General features: G+C 31.1%; 1 protein-coding gene across 1 annotated transcript; it reads right to left on the reverse strand.

Moving 5' to 3' along the window:
• Nucleotides 1-2,151: 2,151 nt before the first annotated feature.
• LOC107993475 (homeobox protein goosecoid) lies at nt 2,152-11,501 on the reverse strand. The gene is made up of 3 exons (XM_017049894.3): nt 10,144-11,501; nt 8,254-8,543; nt 2,152-2,628 (listed from the first exon to the last, which is right to left on the reverse strand). The coding sequence occupies exons 1-3, from the start codon at nt 10,628-10,630 to the stop codon at nt 2,416-2,418; spliced, it is 990 nt and encodes a 329-aa protein (XP_016905383.1). The 5' UTR covers nt 10,631-11,501; the 3' UTR covers nt 2,152-2,415.
• Between the last annotated feature and the right edge of the window lie 8,251 nt (nt 11,502-19,752).

Here is a 19,752-nt window from a genome sequence, read left to right on the forward strand (position 1 = left end):
TAATTTAGCAAAAGGATTAAATTTCGTTAAATTTCATTAATCAAACATGCAAACGATCTTGATAAAAATTAATTTATCTTTAGATCAAAGATATTACCGAATCATCAATCGGAAAATTCATACAATTAAATTTTATGAATTTTATAAATTCATACAATTAACAATTAATCACAAAATTTAAAAGTACATCGATCAATAATATTTTTTTATTCGTTATCGTTTAAAATTTTTTCCAAAAGCTTTACTTATGCGAATAAAATATACAGCAATTTTTATTCATTATTTTTTTATTTATTTTTATTTATTTATTTTTAATTATTTTTATTTATTAATTATTAAATCGCAAATTTGAAATAAATATTTTACTTTTATTTATAAGTAATATAAATGCATATCAGATGATATATTATTAAATATCAAGCGTAATAAACAGATTTCTTTGCAATAAAGTTACAGCAATTTATCTAAAATACTAATAATAAAAAAAATAAAAAAGACATATCTATGCAATAATATATAATTTAGAAAATAATATGATAAGATATGAAACAAATAATAATAATTTAATTTAAAAAAATTTTGAAAAAGAAAATATCATATATTTATCCGTTTGCCTTTTAGTTCTGTGAAAATTTGCAATTTATTCCATCATAAGATATGCTATGAAAAATATTAAAAAAACATCTCAAGGATTCAATGGGAATTACCAATAGGCTAAAAAGGAAAGAAAAAGTATTTATCGTTTTCAAACAAGTAAAAAAGAGATCTTGAAAAAATTTCAAAAACTTTTCGAATAAAAAATTTGAAAAATAGAAAAAAAACGGATTTAAGTCGATCGTCTTTAGATTGCAGTGCAGCAACAGCGCGGAATCTATTAAACTTGTACCGCAATAGAATGTCTTAGTTCTTGGTCGCCCTCTGGATTTATGTACTTACCCGAACTTAGTTCAAACTTTCCTCTCTCGTGTAACTTACGGTGTCCATGAACCGGCTAACTGCTCTTTCACTCCTATCGCACAATACTAATAATATAATCGTCAAGGCACGTAGAACTAAGTTTCAACTACAACGTTCGTGGAAATTGCCCGGGGATTTTAATCACTGATCCACTCTGTAACGTGAAAGTCGTGCAGGATACATTCCTCTGGTGAAAGTGATCAGTGGATAAAGAAATAATATATAGATAAAGCAATCAGAGGATAATAGAAAATTTTTAAAATATGTTAGCTATCTTCTAATCGATTTAAGTTATGATATGAAATTTATTAAGTAAATTTAATAAATTAACAAATAATAATTTTAAATAGTTTTTTTTAAATTTACAATGAAGTTTCTCAGTGTATGATTATGTATGACATATTAGATTTGCATTGTAATAAAAATTGTAATTGAAATTGTAATAAAAATTCGCGAATAGAATGAATTAGTATTAATCATTAACAAAGATTTAACAATGATTTAGTGATCACTCGAAAAAAATTGAATAATTTGAAGATATTTTTTAATTTTATTTGTATTAAGATTTATAAAGAGATAATTATTCTATGTTAATTTTTTTTTAATAAATTCTTAAAAAATGAAAAAAATATTAATCAAAATAATAATCAACTTTTAGATAACAGTGTCGTTTAATCGTTATTTATTTCTAATTTTTCCTAATAATAAAAATTTAATATTTTGATTTACTTTTATAAATATTTATATTTTTATATTTTTTAAATACAATGAAATTTTTGTTTTATTAATCTCATTAATCACCGTTTCTTAGTGTTATTATATTCTATAATGAAAATGAAAAAATTATTTTACGAAATAATATTTTTAGCAAATATTTTTCCATATTTTAAAAAAATTATTACAGACAAATAAAGACAAAAAAAATAATAATTTAATTATTCGATGGCGACATAATACTTGAATCGTTTAGCATAAGATTTTTTACAATATTTAAATTCCTGAATCTAACTATCGATTTTCATTGAAATTAGTTTCCACTTTAAGATAAAATATAAAACTATATTTATTTTTTATTCTGTGATTAATAATATCTCATTATAAATCATTCTATTCAACCTGCAATCTAACGTTAAATACTTAAATCGATCTTCGAAGGAATAAGAACGGAAGAGTGAAAATAAAATCCCATTCTCGTTTCATATCTGGGAATCAATAATTTATTTCACTACCTATATTTTACATCGATCGTAAGCTGTATGTACAAATATATTTACATCCTAATTCCGTATTTACACACGTATTTGTCCCCTGTAACAGGGGAAAACCAGTCTGTTTTGAATCTGTTTTGAATTGTCGTCGACGAGAAATAAAAACGAAAGAAAAAAAAATAATAATAATAATAGTAAAAAAAGAAAAAACAAAGAAGAATAAAAGAAGAGTTTACAACCAATATTTTGACTACGCCACTTCGAGATCCGAGCTGTCGGTGTCCTGTTCGTGTTGTTGCTGTTGTTGCTGCCTGGTTAATGTCAAATGTTCGGGTACTTTGACTGCAGGCGTTGGCACATTGTCGTCGGCCCGTTGACGTTGCTCCAACTGAAGTTTCCGCATACGTTCTTGCTCTTCTCTTTTCTGTTTACGCCACTTGGCACGTCGGTTCTTGAACCACACCTGGAATAGGAAATGTTTGATGAGGAATCTCATCGTGGTCCACTGGTCGCATTTATTTCGTAGGTATAAATTCTTGTAGCGCACGGGAAGACGATGATTCTTTGTGTTGGGAAAACGCTTGAAATCGAAGCGGAATATTGTAAATAGAGGCTCGTATAATATAGCTTCCCTTGCAATTTTTTGCTTGGTAAATTTTACTTCTTGTTTTCGTTGATACCAAGTTAAAATATAAATTTTGAGATATTTTGTGTTTTGTGTTTCGATAATATTTCGTTCTCGCGATCCTCCCTAATTTAAAATCAATTGCAAAAATCGTTCATAATCAATTATCTTATGAGAAAATTTGATTAATTTAAAAATTCTGATTTTTAATGAAAATTTGTATGCATATAATATGAAGAGAATATAATAAATTATTTACGTGAAGTAATATTTTTTGTGAGAGTGAATTCAATGTTTAAAATTTCAACAAATTTTTCATATTTCGAATACAATTTCAAAACAGGAATATTACAATTATGCAAGAGCAATTTAATTTTAAAAACTAACAATTTTAAAATTTAAGATTATATTTTATAATTATAATTTTTACTTTACAGATTATACTTTATATTATAATTAATAAAAGAAATGAAAAAGATATTAAAACTTAATTTTCATTAGCTATGTTTTACGTATTCACAAAATTTAAAATCAAAATTTTTATTGAATTTAATATAATAATATCAATAAAAATTTTAATTCTAATCAAACTTTGTTGATAAATTTCGTATGAAATGTATATTAACAAATTATTTGTTACTTTGAACGAAAGAATTATTTAAATGTTGGGTTGCTTATGATATATGAAAATATGTAAATACATACAGAATATTTTTCATAATATTCATATAATATATAATAATACATAATGTATTTATTTTATTAGAGAAGTTTGAATAATAATTTTGTTTATATTCTTTTTGATAATTATAAATAATTTTAATATAAAATTTATGCTTCATTTTGTGTTATATTATCCGTATTAATAATATATCCGTCAATTTCTATTAGTTTATTTATAAAAATTGTTTAAATAAAAAATTTCAAATTGAAAATAATTGTAATAATTGTAATAATGTTTATCATTACAAGAAATATATAATTTGACTTGTGATAAGAAATTTCCAGTTCTTGTAAAGTATAGTAAAAATACTATATATTAATATTTTTATTTACCATAATTAAAATAAAAAATATTTTTTATAAATTCTTTCTAAAAAAAAATAAATTTATACATTATTAACTTGATATAGATAAATTGATAGAATTTGAATAGAATTTGAATAGAATTTGAAAAGAATTTTGAAAATATTTATATGGAATTTAATATTCAGACATTTTATGAAACAAAATATTTTATTTATAAATTTGAAGAAAATTTATGAATTTAATATACTATATCTAAAGATATCGTGAAATCTACTATAGATATCTACTAGAGATATCCTAATTTGTGGATTGTGATTCACAAAAACTTATTACTTTTTAGAAAGTTACTATCGTTATTTTTAATTAATAAATTAGATTTTAACTTATTTATTTTAATATCTAACGATTATATTGTCATTTTATAAAGATAATCAAAGTGATTTTCTCGTTTATTTAAAACCATTCAATGTTACTAATCATTCTACGATGATAAAATTTGTTTGTTAATTTTTTTAACTTTTCTTATCTTATATATCGTAAGATTTTAATTTGATTTTAATATTAAATTAAATAGAAGAAGATTCGAAGCAATTCAAAGAAAACAATCATGCTCAATCATTCGCTTATCTATCATATCATTCACCGTATTATCGTATCGAAAAATTGCCAAACGTATCTTAATTTTTATCAAGACAGGTACAACGCTTAATTGATAATCACCTTTACCTGCGCGTATTTCATCGAGAAGACTTTTAACGAGGCGCAAGAGCCAGAGAAGATCAAAAGGTTTCATCCCACGTTCGAAATCAGCATTTGTTCTTCACGCTTGTCCGACTCGATTTAAACGAAACCCCCGACAATCAATATCTCTCGGTTGTTACCGATAGATGTTTCATCGTTTCAAATATCGCATTGATCTCTCCCTTAACCGTTGAATTATGCAATAATCACACAGCATTGTATCCGTTCCTGTTGCATCGTGTATATTTTATACGATATATTTATTTACGCGAAATGATCACATATATTTTTATATAAATTTATATAAAATATTTTATATTATTGTGTATTAGAAAAAAACAACTTTTCTTCATTACTAATTCATCTAAATGTACTTGTTTTTTATCATTCGAGAAATTAAGATTTATTTATTTATTTTTTTTTTTTTATTTGAAGAATCATTCATTAAATTTCAAATTTTTCTTTGATTTTGTATACATTTGCTGACAGAAGTTAAGAAACAAATTAATGAATTTATATATTTATGTGTTTCATCTTCTGAGATAAATAGAATTAAAAATAATATAGAAGGATAATAACAATTCATACTTTAATAAATAATAAATTTTTTTGCATTTATATAAGGATAAAATAAAAAATGAAAAATACAAAGAAATTTTTCTTAACTTTTATTAGTAAATATATTTAATTTAAAAATTAATTTGTGTTTCAAATTAATTAAGCTTTTACATTATATTAAAATATTTATAACTTTAGTTTGATGTATAATTTGTTCTTTAAATAATGAATTAAGAAAGAGAAATTGTTTAATCACGTTTAATGTATTTCGGATATATTTTGCAAGAAAGATAAAAAATATAATTTGTTTTTTTAGCTAAAAAATTCTGTGGATTATTCCTCTAATATGACTTTATGCTATTATCATTCATTCTAGGATGAGATTGCATCAATAATTTTATCAAAACCGCCATCTTTTTTTAGCAGATTCGAAAATTATTCAAAAGATGAAAACTTGTCGAAAATAATAGTGATTATTCGAAAGGATTATACGAAATAACTTACACCTATCATACCTAAATAATTATAATTTTCATCGAATTAACTTTGTATATCTAACGCATATAAGATGCTTTTACGTTTTTGCTTTTACAACAATAGCATCGTTGTTCGTGTTTCTGCATTCTGTTGATGCAATCACGAGAATAGGAAAAAGAGCGTAACGTCGCGCGTCGTGTAAACACACAGCTTCTTTCCAAACAGGGAGGAACCGAGTGCCTTAGGCCCACCTCTCTCGAGTTAGTATTTCTCGTCTTTTCCTTTATTTTCCCCGTTCTCCTTTCGCTCTCTTTTTCTCGTTTCGAAAGTCGCCTTTCCACTAATTCTGTACAAACATCGAAACTCTTGCCTCGATGCGGCAGGTGCGCTGCAGGTATATGTTGTTTCAAAGTCTTTAAAGACTCTCGAGACAAGGGATTTCCTTTGGCAAAGCCGACGACGCGGGTGGCCTGTTGGTCTACGATAAGTGTGAATGACTTTGGGATTGTACGATTGTTCGAACAAATTGCCGGACGCGAATAAAGAAATTCCAGGCTCGTGTCCCATTATCGCAACATCACGATAATTCTTAAGAGGTTATCTTTGACGGTGTTGGATAAACTTTGGTGCTTGGGATATTTCAACGAGAAATAGATGTTTATTGGCCAAGATTATTCGTCAGTTTAATTTAAAAATTGAAAACGTTTTAGGGAAATAAGTTTTAAAAGAAATTAGTATACAGACAATGATTTCTTTTTAACATTACGTACGAAAGAATTTTTTTTTAATAACCGTATAATTATAATAAATTTAACATATATGTTATTCATAATTATTAAAATATTAAATAAAAAAAATAAAACAAATAAAGAAAAATTTGGAAAAGTTTCGTAATTTTTCGAAAACTATATTTGTTTCTCAAATTAACTCTTCTATAAATATATTATTATATATTCGTATCTTTAAAATATCTTTATTTTTTCTTATAATTAGTACTATAGAAAAATGTATTAGCTTGTATTTCTTCTTATATAAGTATCTTCTTTTCAAAAGACGCCTTATTCGAGTAGGAGCAACTGAAACTGAGCATCGATCTTGTCACGGGCCTTCTATCATGAAGCAACAATGCCGTGGCAGAAAAGGGTTCTTTCGACAATCCAGTCTCAATGACACTGTCCTAAATCCTTTGAAATATCCTTGCAACCGATCCAACACATCCATCGAGCGATAAAAATTTTGATTTTAATTCCATAGAGTTACACGCACAGCGTTTCATCAATAAAAAATTACGTTTGACCAATTAGCGAGCAACGAATCGCATCGATTAATTACATATAAGAGAGCCTCGTGACAAATTAACGAATTGTACGCGCAATGTAAATCTTTACGACATCAAATACACGAAACATTATAAATTCTACATCTCTCTTTCCCCATTTTGTATGCTTTTACATATATACGTGTACACATGAGTGTGACACACGCGCAAAACATATATATATATATATATAATTGAAGTAAACACATTATCGGCAAAGCTTTTAATCTAACACGCAACTTGTTGGCTCGAGTCAAACGACGACCGATAAATACAGGCCGTAAATAATTTTAATGATCGCGTTAAAGAATTATGAGGCTGTGCATTAAGGCGACAAACAACAGAAACGTTCGAGGACTTCCAAACCAGAAAGTGGACGGCATATTTTGTCATCGGAAGAAGAAATTATGCGTGTACTCGAGACCGAAGAGTTTCTCGACAATCCGAATGGTCAATGTTTGTTAGACGAAAACCTAATATTCACCCAGACCCAGGACAGTAATTTGTCAGTTTAGCCAGTAGCCACCCGATTATGAGATCTCTGGAGGATTTCGACGTAAAATTCTCACGACGCTCGAATTTCTTTTCATTCAGAAAGGAGGGAAAAAATGAAGATAAAAATAAAGAATGAGAATACGAGCGTTTGTTTCTTTAAAGCTAGATTTTATCCGTTGTAAAATTCTTACTGTTTAATATTTGTATTCGAAAATGAAGAAAAAAGTAGAAAAGGAAGAGAGAAGAAGATTAAAAAAAAAAACTAGATTCATCGTAGTGAAAATAATCATTTTAAATGTAATGATAAGATTGAATTTCTTTAAGCTTTTATAGTTTTTTGATTATATTTTAGTTTTATATTTGTTTAGTTATTTTATATTTTTTAATATTTTCTTTTATTTTGTTATTATATTATTAATTATATTTATTCCATTATTATAAATATTTGGAAAATCACGCGAGTTTTATTAATTAAAATTCCTGTCATAATATAATGATTAGAAAAAAATATTTTTATTATATCCTTATGTCAATTTTTTATCAAGTTTCACATTTCGTAATATCAAATTTTTTTTTTAGTGATATGAAATATTACCGAATGATACGTAACATTTTATTTCAATCTTTTCAATTTTAATTTTTATATTACGATTTAATACAATACAAAGAAATTTAACGAAATTTAATTAAAAAATAGAAAAAATATCAATATACGTACGAAGAACAAAAATAAATCTAAATTATAAACACTAGTGGGGAATACCGAATATTTCTTCAAAAGAAAAATCTTACATTCAAAAAACTGAAATTTCATAACCATATCTAAATATTTTGTCTAAACTCACCTCGATTCGTTCCTCCTTGAGATCGACCTGAAGAGCGAGCTGTTCTCTCAAAATTACGTCTGGATAGTGCGTCTTGTCGAAAGTGGCTTCCAGTTGTTCCAGCTGCTCTTCGGTGAATATCGTCCTGTGACGACGCTTCCTCTTCGCCATCGGCCCCACAGCCGTGGCGTTTGGATTTATTTGATAGGGATGAGCCGCGTGATAGAAGGCCGGTTGACCGTGAAGCGAAACGCCGGCGGCTGCCATTGCTGCCACGTAACCGCCGGAATATAAACTAGGATATGCTGCAGCTGAAAACGAGAAAGAACTATCATTAATAATATTAAATTAATTCTATTTCTTAAAATGTTACGTCGATGAAATGAAAAATTTTTATCAAAAGTAAAGGAAGCCATCGATCTCTTTGATTGATAATCGCTGCATTTCTGGGAGTTGAATAGTTGAAGTTACATTAGGTATCATTTCTCATTTCGTTTCGATCGAAGATATCAATGAAACGAAGGAGAGAGAATCATAATGGAAGTATGCTATGTTATTTCAAGTTACCTAACACGGCTAATTACAAATTAAAGCCAATATTGAAACCAGAGAATTTCGTAAAAAGATACGAAAAAAAGGTATTCTTTTCTTAAATATTCATTGAACGTTATTCTCAGTCTCCCAAATAATAGTAAAACAAATATCTATTAGATCACTTTAACACGAAAAACGTTATTAAAAATAGAAAGAAAGATAAAGGAAACGAACTAGGAGGAGTTAAAAGAAGATTAATCGAAACGTGAAAGGTTTCGCGTTTATCACCGAATATTAGAGCGATGAAAATTGTAATAATGTTTCTCAACAATTCACAACCTTATTCCGCGTGAAAAGGGAACTGGGAAAAAATACTGGGAACCACCCCCCTGGTCCCAAGGGATGTTTTGGTTTAAAATCTCGAAGAAAGCTGCTTAGAGGCGACGTCTCCGCATAAAAATGTGCGAAGGGTGGATGCTTATGCTTTCAACCGCGGCGTCGCTCGCGCTTCTCTCTCTCCCTCTCTCTCTTTCTCTTTCCATGCCTCTATCCTGTCTCTTTCCATCGAAAACGCCGAGCGTTGCATATTTTTCCTTCTCGTTTTTCATCTTCCAGCACGGGATTGCAAGGAGCTAAATCGTTCGCGCGTGATCGAAACGGATTGCGGATTTCAGCCTGCGCATCCCCAATCTGCGTCGAGGTTCTTGCGGGTGAAATACTTAAAGCCCTCGGGGGCATAAAGGAAATTTCGTTGCGGAACGCGTCGGTCCACCCGCGAGGATTTACGCCTTCTTTCATTTTTACGTCACGAGATCCAGGAGGGAGGGACGCGTGTAATATACGCGGAACCACGGGGCAAGCTATTATTTCCGAATTAACGAGGGATTTCCTTCGTGCAAGTGTTATGTCGATATTTGCTCGGCGGTGAAGATAAAGGAAAACATTCGACGGACTAATTCACTTTATAAGTAAATTAATTGATAATCAATCGATTTCAATTTTGCAAAATTATGCAAGCACGAAATATTTCGTCGTTGCTTCAACTTTATTTCTACATATATAGATCTTAAATAAGATACGTTAGATACTGATCTATACTTTTTATGCAAAGTAAATGTAAGATTTATATAATGATACCTTTGATATTAAGATGAAATTATTTTACGATATTAAAGATGTTACATTTCTATAAATGTTATTTTAGAACGTTATTAAAAATAATATAATTTTTAGAATCCAATTATCAAAAAAATTTTATCGAATTGATGCATAAAAGAAACTTTCAAACGCGTTTTTCCTATTTCTTTCCATCGAAAGATTTTCCATCGAAAAGAACCTTCCACCACCGTATCCATACTCGGAAACGGAACAACTCACCGAACAAGTCCGCGGATGTGAACGCCAGATGATGGATCTGTTGCTGAAGAGGATGGATCGGCGTGGTCCTCGACGGCGATCCCACGGCTTCCGGGTTTTGAATGATCGATCCAAGGCTACTGGTGCTGGTGGGTGTCATGTTTCCTATGGGTCTAGGCGCTAAGATGTTCTCGATGGTGAAGGCGGACGTAGGGGAGGACATGGTGGCCGAGGAACTTGGCCTCGAGACCTCGCGCGGTCTGAATCGTATCTCTTCGGAGCTCAATGGACTTCTCGAAAACGTTCTGTCGCGTCCATCGATCTCGTGTCGCCTCCCAGTCACATTTTGCTCGTCGTTGCTCTTCAACTTGTGCTGCAAACTCTCCGGCGAATAATTGTAGAGATATCGGTAGCCGGATATTCCGGGACCATCTTGAAGAGGACTCGACGGCTCCGTCATCGGAGAACGCGATCTGGGCGAATCACTCGCATAGGTACTCTCTACCATGTTACAGGGATCGTTGTGAAATCGAAACTTTCACTGGTACAGCGAAATATATGTACTTTTTTTAAATGTTCGTATCGGCGAGATGGCGAGTGTCGTTTTGAGTAATGTATATCACGAGGGATAAACTCAAGTTGCTATAACCTGAGGGAGGACATTCTTGAAGATGCATATATAGGTTTCGATGTACACTGAGGTTTATTTCGATACGCTTGAAAATGAAAAACGTAGAAAAACTTGCTTATTACGATATACGTATGGAATTGTACAACGCTGTCACGGTCAAGCGTTCGTTATCCCGAACAGATGTGTAAGGATCACATATCAAGAGCACCGATGAAGAAGCAACGCGCGTAAATAAATAAAATATATTCAAGTCCGCGATGATGCGAAATTTCTCGAGATCCCTTTCTGTCCCATCACAAACGGATCACCAAACTATGCACTGTCTTCGATTTCCGTCCACTTTCCGAAATCCCCAAAACAATCATTCCCCACAATTTTCGTATCGCGTGTACTTCCCCGACTCGAATAATAATATATTTCTTATAACTCTGAATAAAAATCGAGCTTGAATCACTACTTCATCGATCGCCAGGCTGAAAGAGATGATCGACGATGGTTAAAACGTTAATATGATCCAAATCGATCGGACCGGCAACAACGGGAGAGGTGTATTCGCCGGCGTATTCGGAGGACAGCCACGAGGACGAAATCAATCCGACGCCCGTGTGCAGAAGTCGAGATGTGCAGCGAGTGATAAAGGATATCCGACGACTGGTCCGACTCCGGTCGTGTATGTACGCGTTGACCTCTGGGGGGGTGCGCTTAGATTCGCCGGCATCTACGTACGGGTAGCCACCCCCGTATTAGTGACAGAGGGACAGAGACACCCTCGAATATATCCAGCGAAGTTTTGCCGACACTAAAGCGGGGCGTGGCTCACCCTGGCTCCATCCACTTTTCCACCACCCTTCGCCGCTCGACATCCCCTACGAGGCAGTGTCGTGGAGATGAAAAGGGATACGGGGGAGGCTCGAGAGCAGGAAGCCAAACGGGGAAAGAGAGACGGAGAACGGGCGAACGAAAACGGTGGCACCCGACGAGGAGGAATGGTTTCCGGGAGGATGCATGCGGAGGTGCGATCTTCTGACAACAGTGCGATGGTTTCGGGATTGAAAGAATGGCAGGAGGGGAGGGGAGGCGCCGAACGAGCCGGCAGAATGTCCTTTCAACCCCTGTCGACGCACGCGTCGGGCTTCCACGGTGCATGGGATGGTGGAGAGAGAGAGAGAGAGAGAGAGAGAGAGAGAGAGAGAGAGAGAGACGATTGTGCATCGGTGGAAATGGTGAAAGAAACGGTATTTACAACGGATAATCACGATGTGTCTCGCGTATTACACAGCTTTCCGAGTTTACACTGCGCGAATCGTATTCGCGAATTAATCATGCTTCTAAAAGTGTTTGGATTTGAACGGTTTCCCTACGATGATCGAATTCGCTCAGATATTGTTTCTGAAAATAATTTCCATGTTTCCCTCGCAGCTACGGGGGAAGGGAGGGAGAAGGGGAGGGGAGAGAGAGATTCGTAACCGGAGAGATTATTGTACGGGTGTTTCGTATCTTTGCTTCCGGTATCTTTTCGCTTTTTCTTCTCGTTCAATTTAACTCGAAGATCGAATTTATTTTCGTAGGAGGTTTCGAAAAGTTGTGAGAATATTTCTGCAAAATACGGAAAAACGTCTTAATGAATATGTTTAAATCAAATTATCGATTCTTTGATTATTTCTTATTAAACAATTTATTGATTTGTTCTGGATGGTTTCATGGATTAAAAATTGTTGTTTTCTATTAGGCGTATGCGAGAAAAGAATAAAATTGGATTTTATACGAAATGATCCAAGATTTATAATAAATCTATCTAATCTCTCTCTTTCTCGTTAGTTAATTATCGAGATTCTGTTTTCAATTATAAATCTATAACATTATAAAAATGTTTATTAAATAATTAAGGAATGTATATCACTATTCAAAAAAATAAGAAAATTAAAAAAATCTGAAATTACATATTTTATTTATATCGAACTTCTTATTAATTTTATTAAAACTTGCTTTACTTCGATAAATTTTTAACTGAATTTTTCTTCTTCAGTTGGAGTTCACATGGATGGACAAATGATTTTACACTTTTAGTTAATGGTGTACCATTTCATTTTAATATTACGACATTCGTTAGCAATGTATATTCTTCGATATATTTTGCATGACATTTAAACAATAATCGATTCTTTAGTGTTTTGCAACTGTCTGAAATATCAGATACACACAGCAGATCTAAATATCATTCAGAACAAGATCACGAACAATTGACAAATTCGACAAAAATAAGGTTTTCGATGTTTTTAATCTGCGTTATAACGTGGATATTATAAAACTGACGTATTATGGATATCGCGATACAGAATCGTTGGCATTCGCATCGGATGAAGTGCAGATTTTCTCGCAAGCGTGCGCGCGCGCGTGCTTGATTGATTCGCAGATTGAAACGGCGAACCGAACCGAACCTCTCTGTACATATAACCGAAACAATTTTTTTTCATAATACCTATTGGTCAGATTTGAGGATATTATGATTTTAACGTGTGGATTACACCGAAGTATTATCGAATGGAAATTCGATGCCGTTTCGGACTGGTTGTTATTTGCATAAACAAATAAATCTGCGTACGGTATTTCGTATTAGTTGAATATAATTCGAACGAATTCAACGTTAAGTCTGTACAAATTCCAAAATTCTCTAATATCTAATAGCCCCAGATAATAAAACAGAGAATATAATTCGGCAATTCGGTTAATCATAAAGGATACTAAACCATCTTGTTAATCATTTGGTGCACGTATTAATATATTGATATTGAGATATTGATATTCAGTATTCAAGCGTTATGAAATTATCGGGTAGAAATCCGAAACTATTCAATAAGCGTTTGATATGATTAAAGTTTTTTTAAAAAATAAAAAATAAAAAAGTGAGTAATTTAAAAACGAGTAACTGAGAAATATGAATAGCTTGATATAAAACTTTGAATGCATCTTCTGGTGTTCCTTCTCTATTTCAGTTTGTAGTAATGAAAAAGGAAGTTAAAAATATTTCGATCGTTTAATTGTTAATAATAAAATGTTTATACAATTAATTCAATATATACTAACAAAATTTGAATGCAATAGATAATAAAATTTATACACAGAGAAAAGAACATACATGTATTTCAAAGAATTATTTATTTTTGAAAGGGATCATTCATCTTATTTATAACATAAATTAAAAAATAAATATAGTATCATCATTTCTATTTTTTAAAAATATTGATATTTATTGCAATCTATTTTTCTGGTACTTCAAACAATTTCAATACAATAATCGTAAATAATATTAGTATTTTCTTTTGTTAACAACATATCTAAATTTTTACTTTTGATATTCAAATGTTAATATTAAAAATAAATATGTTTAACTGATTTAAAATGGACATATATAGTTTTAATATATAATTCTCTCAATTAATAATATCTAGAGGTAGTAAATATTTTAAATTTCAATGATTAATATACATTTTGCATATAAATTAAGTTATTACAATTTTATATATACATAAAATAACCGAATGATACGTATAAAATAATTATTGAATTGAAATAATTTTAAATTGATCCAAATAATCTTAGATATTAAAATGCATCATATGTTTAATATACGCTATAATAAATTTCGACGAATTTCGGCGAATTTCTCATTTTATTTTCAACAATTTTTCGATCGATAATTTTTTTAAATTATAAACTAATATACAGATAAACTGATATATTCATACTTTACGGATAATACGCATGATAAATTAACTTGGAAAAATAGAATAATTTAATTATTCCTTTTACGATATTTTAAGAATCAATCGATCGATAACTGAGTCGAACACATTTTATTTCTATTTGAAATGAAAAGAAGGTGGTCAAATACTTATAAATGGTACGATGCCAAACTATTACTCCCTCCCTCCCCCCGTCAAATCGTTGATCCGGCAGATCTGTTCAATTATTCAAATCCCGCCCAATGCGTCCGTATTAATAACATAAAACCGTTGTAATGTGCATTGACTGTCGTCGTCATTGTTGTCAGGATCGGTCCTCCGGTGGGGAGGATCGTGACGCGATACGTGGAGAACCGAGCGTGAAAAGGTTTTCCATAGGTCGCGCACGTACCCCGGACATTGTATGAACGTGTATCCCCCTCCGGCCATCTCTTCTTACCCCCGTACCGTACGATCCCCGATAGCGTGCGTGCACACTTCAATCCCGAAGTCCACATCGAAAAATCTGCGCCAACCTTAATCCTAATCCGTGTACGTTAATCGTAGGATCCGTAGGATGGATGGATCCCGGATTGGCCGCGTATACCCGCCCTGCATGGTTTACCAGCATGTTCCAGAAATACACGCTCTGTGAAATTCGGCCATTCCATCATGGTGAAGACGATCCCATTGTCACGGCGCACTCGTGAATTTCATTAGCACCGTGCCGAATAGATACACAGTTTCAGATTCATCTAAACACGATTGCATCGGCATTCGCATGCAAATCGATAGAGGCACATGGCTCTATGATTTAGAGGAAAGTGATTTCGACGACCAGTTTCGCGCAGTGACAAAGTGAGAAGGATCGAAGAATGGTTAAAGCGCGATGCTCGTTTGAAGGAGGAGGGCGTAGAAAAAAAAAGAAAAAAGAAAGAAACTCGTTCGTATGAATTTAAAATCGTTGCCTCTTGAAGAGAAGAGATCTGGAAATGAGATCGTTAGGATATTTTGGAGGAGGGAACATTTGCGATTTGGTGTGGTTAGAGGTACGATACATGGGAGGACATGCGAGCTCGGTGCGGACAAATGGCTGATGCCTGCCTATGCGAATCAGGATTATCCTTCCCGCGGGATTATCGATTCTTTCGGACGGGACCAGATTTTCTGGGAATCGAATTCGCTGCATGGGATCATTTTTGTTAGCAACACAATTTTTGATAATGGAAAATTTGCGCAATTTGAGAATAATAAAAAATAGAAAGAAATGGATAAATAATAACGATAAATAATAAAGATCTTTAGATTTCGTTTTTGAGATTATTAATTCCAATGAATAAATATTATTTCGTAACGAAATTCTTCCGTTTCCGAAAGCAAAAGAAAAAGTGAAAAATTAAAAAGATTGTTTAACTTAGATTCTATTCGATTTTTTAAAATGTATCAAATTTTTATAATTAATTCAAAATACGATACTTACTTTTTTATGCATCAAACTTCAGGAAAATTCGATTATTTGCATTAATTAATTTCGATTGCTCAGTTTTCAGGATTGCTCAATTGTTATGTTTCTTAATTCGTTTCTCTTTCCTTCTTACTTTCTGACTTCAAGAATGATTTTTATCCTGCAACTCGCCCATGTAACCCAGCAGCTATTATTCTACGTTTTACGAACTCACGGATAATGGAGTTTCACGGATTTAATTTAAACTTATTTAAATTTTTGAAACTATAAGTAGTCTATCTTTTTAAACATCATTTTTATAGTTAAATATATATTTTAATTATTACTTTGAATTTTAAGCATTTCCAAGATTAAAGTTTTTTTCGTACAATGTATCTAATTATTATTGAATTGTTAACATCAGTAAATAGCTCTTTTTTTATTTTTTTTTCACAATCAATATCATGATTATTGATGCGATTCTATTAACTTTATTTCTTCAAATTTAATTTTAATAACTAAAAATTGTAAGTTTAATACAAATTTAGAAAACTTTATCTAACTATAAGTTAGATAGGAAATTAATTAATTAACAAATATTATAATAGAAAATAAATTCTCTGATAAACTATTGATTATTACTTTAACATATATATTACATTAATACAAATTAATACACATATTTATTACAGTAACACAATAATTATATAAATGTTTATATATTTTCTCAATATTTTATATATCCACAAAATTAAAAATAAAAAATTTTACCAAACTTATTAATTTTTGCAATTCGATGGCTATATTTTTTGATCGACAAAATTTAGATTTATAGATCACTTTTGATTTGATTATAGCTGATGCCTTGTACTAGAAGGATTGAAAACAAATAAATTAGTGTTTTCCATTTTATACATTTTTATAATGTATTTATAATATATTATATATTTTCATAAACCGATAGTAGATATATTTCAACTAAAGATCGCATTATATCATTATATTTTTCAAATTTCGATTCTTAGGATATGCTATCACTTTTTAATTTAATTTAACTCTTTATTTTAATACTCCATAAGAATATCTTTTTGCTTTTAACACTTTATTTTAAATAAATATAATTACCAATTATTTTACTCGCTAATCATAAATAACGCGATAAAAACCACTAAAATAAAATTTTAAAACAAAGAGTGATACATGATAGAAATATTCTACGATAAAAGTTATTTGAATATTAAAAAAAAAAAGAATCGCAATTTAAAAAAGTTTAAAAAAAACATTACACTAGCAGAATTAGAGGATAGACGATGCAAAGAGAAACTTCTTTTTCATCATCTCTTAGTAGGATTCGGTTTTAAAAAGTTTCCGCCACGGAGGTACGTTTCCAAGCAAAAGATTATAATTTCCACGATAATCATCGTGGACCAGTCCCCTGACGTTAATACAGCGACAATACAGATGTTTTCACGTCTAAGCGGCGTGCTAAGTGGATGTCCTCCCTCCCCTCGTGCCCCACCATTTCATTTCCCACTGTTCAGATTTCAGTGAGCTCCGACCTGGGGGGTGCTAAGTTGTTGTACCTGGCCGGCCCCTGAAATGAACGTTTCGCGTGTATATACTCGTTACTTCAGCTTACACTTGACTGGCCGCCTTCTTGCCTCTTTAGGTGGAGAAAATAATCGACGAAAGAGAAGTAATAATAAAAAGAGAATAAAGCTGGCCGAGCAAAAGCCAACGCTGGAAATTGAGCCTGCGAATTATCCGCTGGCTCGAAGCTATTCGGCTCTTGCTCCTCGAACTTCTTCTCGTTTGCTCTTGTTGTTTCTCTCCGTCTCACTTCCTCCTTCTAGGATGGTTACAGAGTCTGGTGCAAGAATTTTCTGGGACTCAAAGGTGATCTGGCTGGTAGGCTTAACGTCGTGGAAACCGATGAGTCCAACGTGATTATCCTGGGCGTGGATATTTCCATCGAGTGCCGAGAATTACGAGAATCGCAATGGACGCAAAGGGTGAAGATTCGTTTTGTGGAAAATTCGTTCGCGTTCTTGGCCCTGTTCAACCGTGAAAGTGGTGCCATTTCATTTATTTTGTCACGGTTTGACGATGAAAAGGGGTAAATTTCTACGAAGGAACAAATTGTTATACATATTTTACAGCTGTCCTCTTCTCGTTCAAGATTTAATGATGGAAAGAATTTTCGCGAGGGAACGAAATTATGTTTTGTGTATTTCCGTGAGTCAAGAATATATACAAGGATAATTGAAAAAATATAAATATAAATTTTCAAATCAATTTTTCAAATTGTATTATGTGTATTACGCACATTTTACCATTTAATCTTGGCATTCGTATTTAATATGAGTATATTAATATGAGTTTTTTGTTTAGTTGCATATATAAAAGAAATACTGAATTTAAATTTTTGATAGATTTTTCTATTCAATGCTTGCTTTTTATAAAAATTTGTTCAATAAGGATTAATATAAATACCAGTACATTATTAATTCATTTTGTCTGATCAATTGTTATATTCTCTATAAAACTAATAAATATAGCTGTACTAAATTACATTATAAAATAATATTTTATATTTCTGAAAAAATCGAGTGAAATACAACGTAAAGTAAAGTTTAGTTCAACATAAAATAGATAAATATATAAATATATTACAGACAATAATAAATATTGTTAATATGAGATTGATCAAAAGTATTTATTAATAGTAATAGTTATTTTGTCTTTACATATGACAATTTTTTAAAAAATTATTACATTTACAATAGAAATTTTTATAAGACAATTTATATTTTATATTTGTTATAATATTTATAATAATTAACATAATTAACATAAACGATTATTTTTGACCGATAAATCCGATATAAATATATTGTTCAATATCAAGAAATCTTTTTATCGTACTTTCAAACGTATCATTATCGAATAATCTATTTTTCTATTCGCCAATAATTATAATTTTTCGATCGAGATAAACTCAATTAATAAAAATAAAATTGTGCTTGTATTGAAAAGATTAAAAAGGATATGAAAAACGATAATAATAAGGGAAATAAATTCGTGGAAACGATCAAAGAAATCCGTATAGTATGAGAATATTAGCGGGCGAGCACAAATATTTTTCAGATGCCATAATCGCACGACAACGTTCCTTTCGTTCGAGGGTACCTGTTGACCGCATCCATGGAAAGAAAACCTGTACTTTTCTTAACGTATACTGCAAATATTGTTCCTACCTTGGAAATCGTATACTCGCAAAGCTTTAACAGCATTCATAGTCAAAGACGCCGCGAGAGTCTAATGGGAAAATTATAATCTAGCGGAGGAAGTCCACAACATAGCATCGTCGAGTTCTACACGGATTAGCTATAGTTGGTTACAGGATGTAAATATTTGCACTTCCTGGGTGAAGGCAGACGTTTTCTCCATGCGTGAAAGGAACGCTTGTAAAGTTGGAAATAACCAGCGAGGTTGGAATGTAATCAATCATTAATTAACATCTTAATTCAGAAAAGATACATAGAGAAGATGAATTTTTGTTCTAAATTGATGATTTTTTAAATTTATGGATTTAAAAAATGCTTCCAAGTATTAATCTGTTTTTTAAATTTATTGGATTTACTTATATGAAATATTATTTGATGATTGAAATGAAATATTAATTTGAATTGGATAATATTATTATTATTGGACTGTGAATTTTTATGCAAAATTTTTATATTTTATGATTAAAAAAATGGAATTTAAATTTATTTTTGTTCTACAAATATATATGCTATATTTTGGATATTTTTACATTTCGAACACGTTCT

Source organism: Apis cerana, linkage group LG6 (assembly GCF_029169275.1).
Source record: "Apis cerana isolate GH-2021 linkage group LG6, AcerK_1.0, whole genome shotgun sequence".
Classification (NCBI taxonomy): Eukaryota; Metazoa; Arthropoda; class Insecta; order Hymenoptera; family Apidae; genus Apis; species Apis cerana.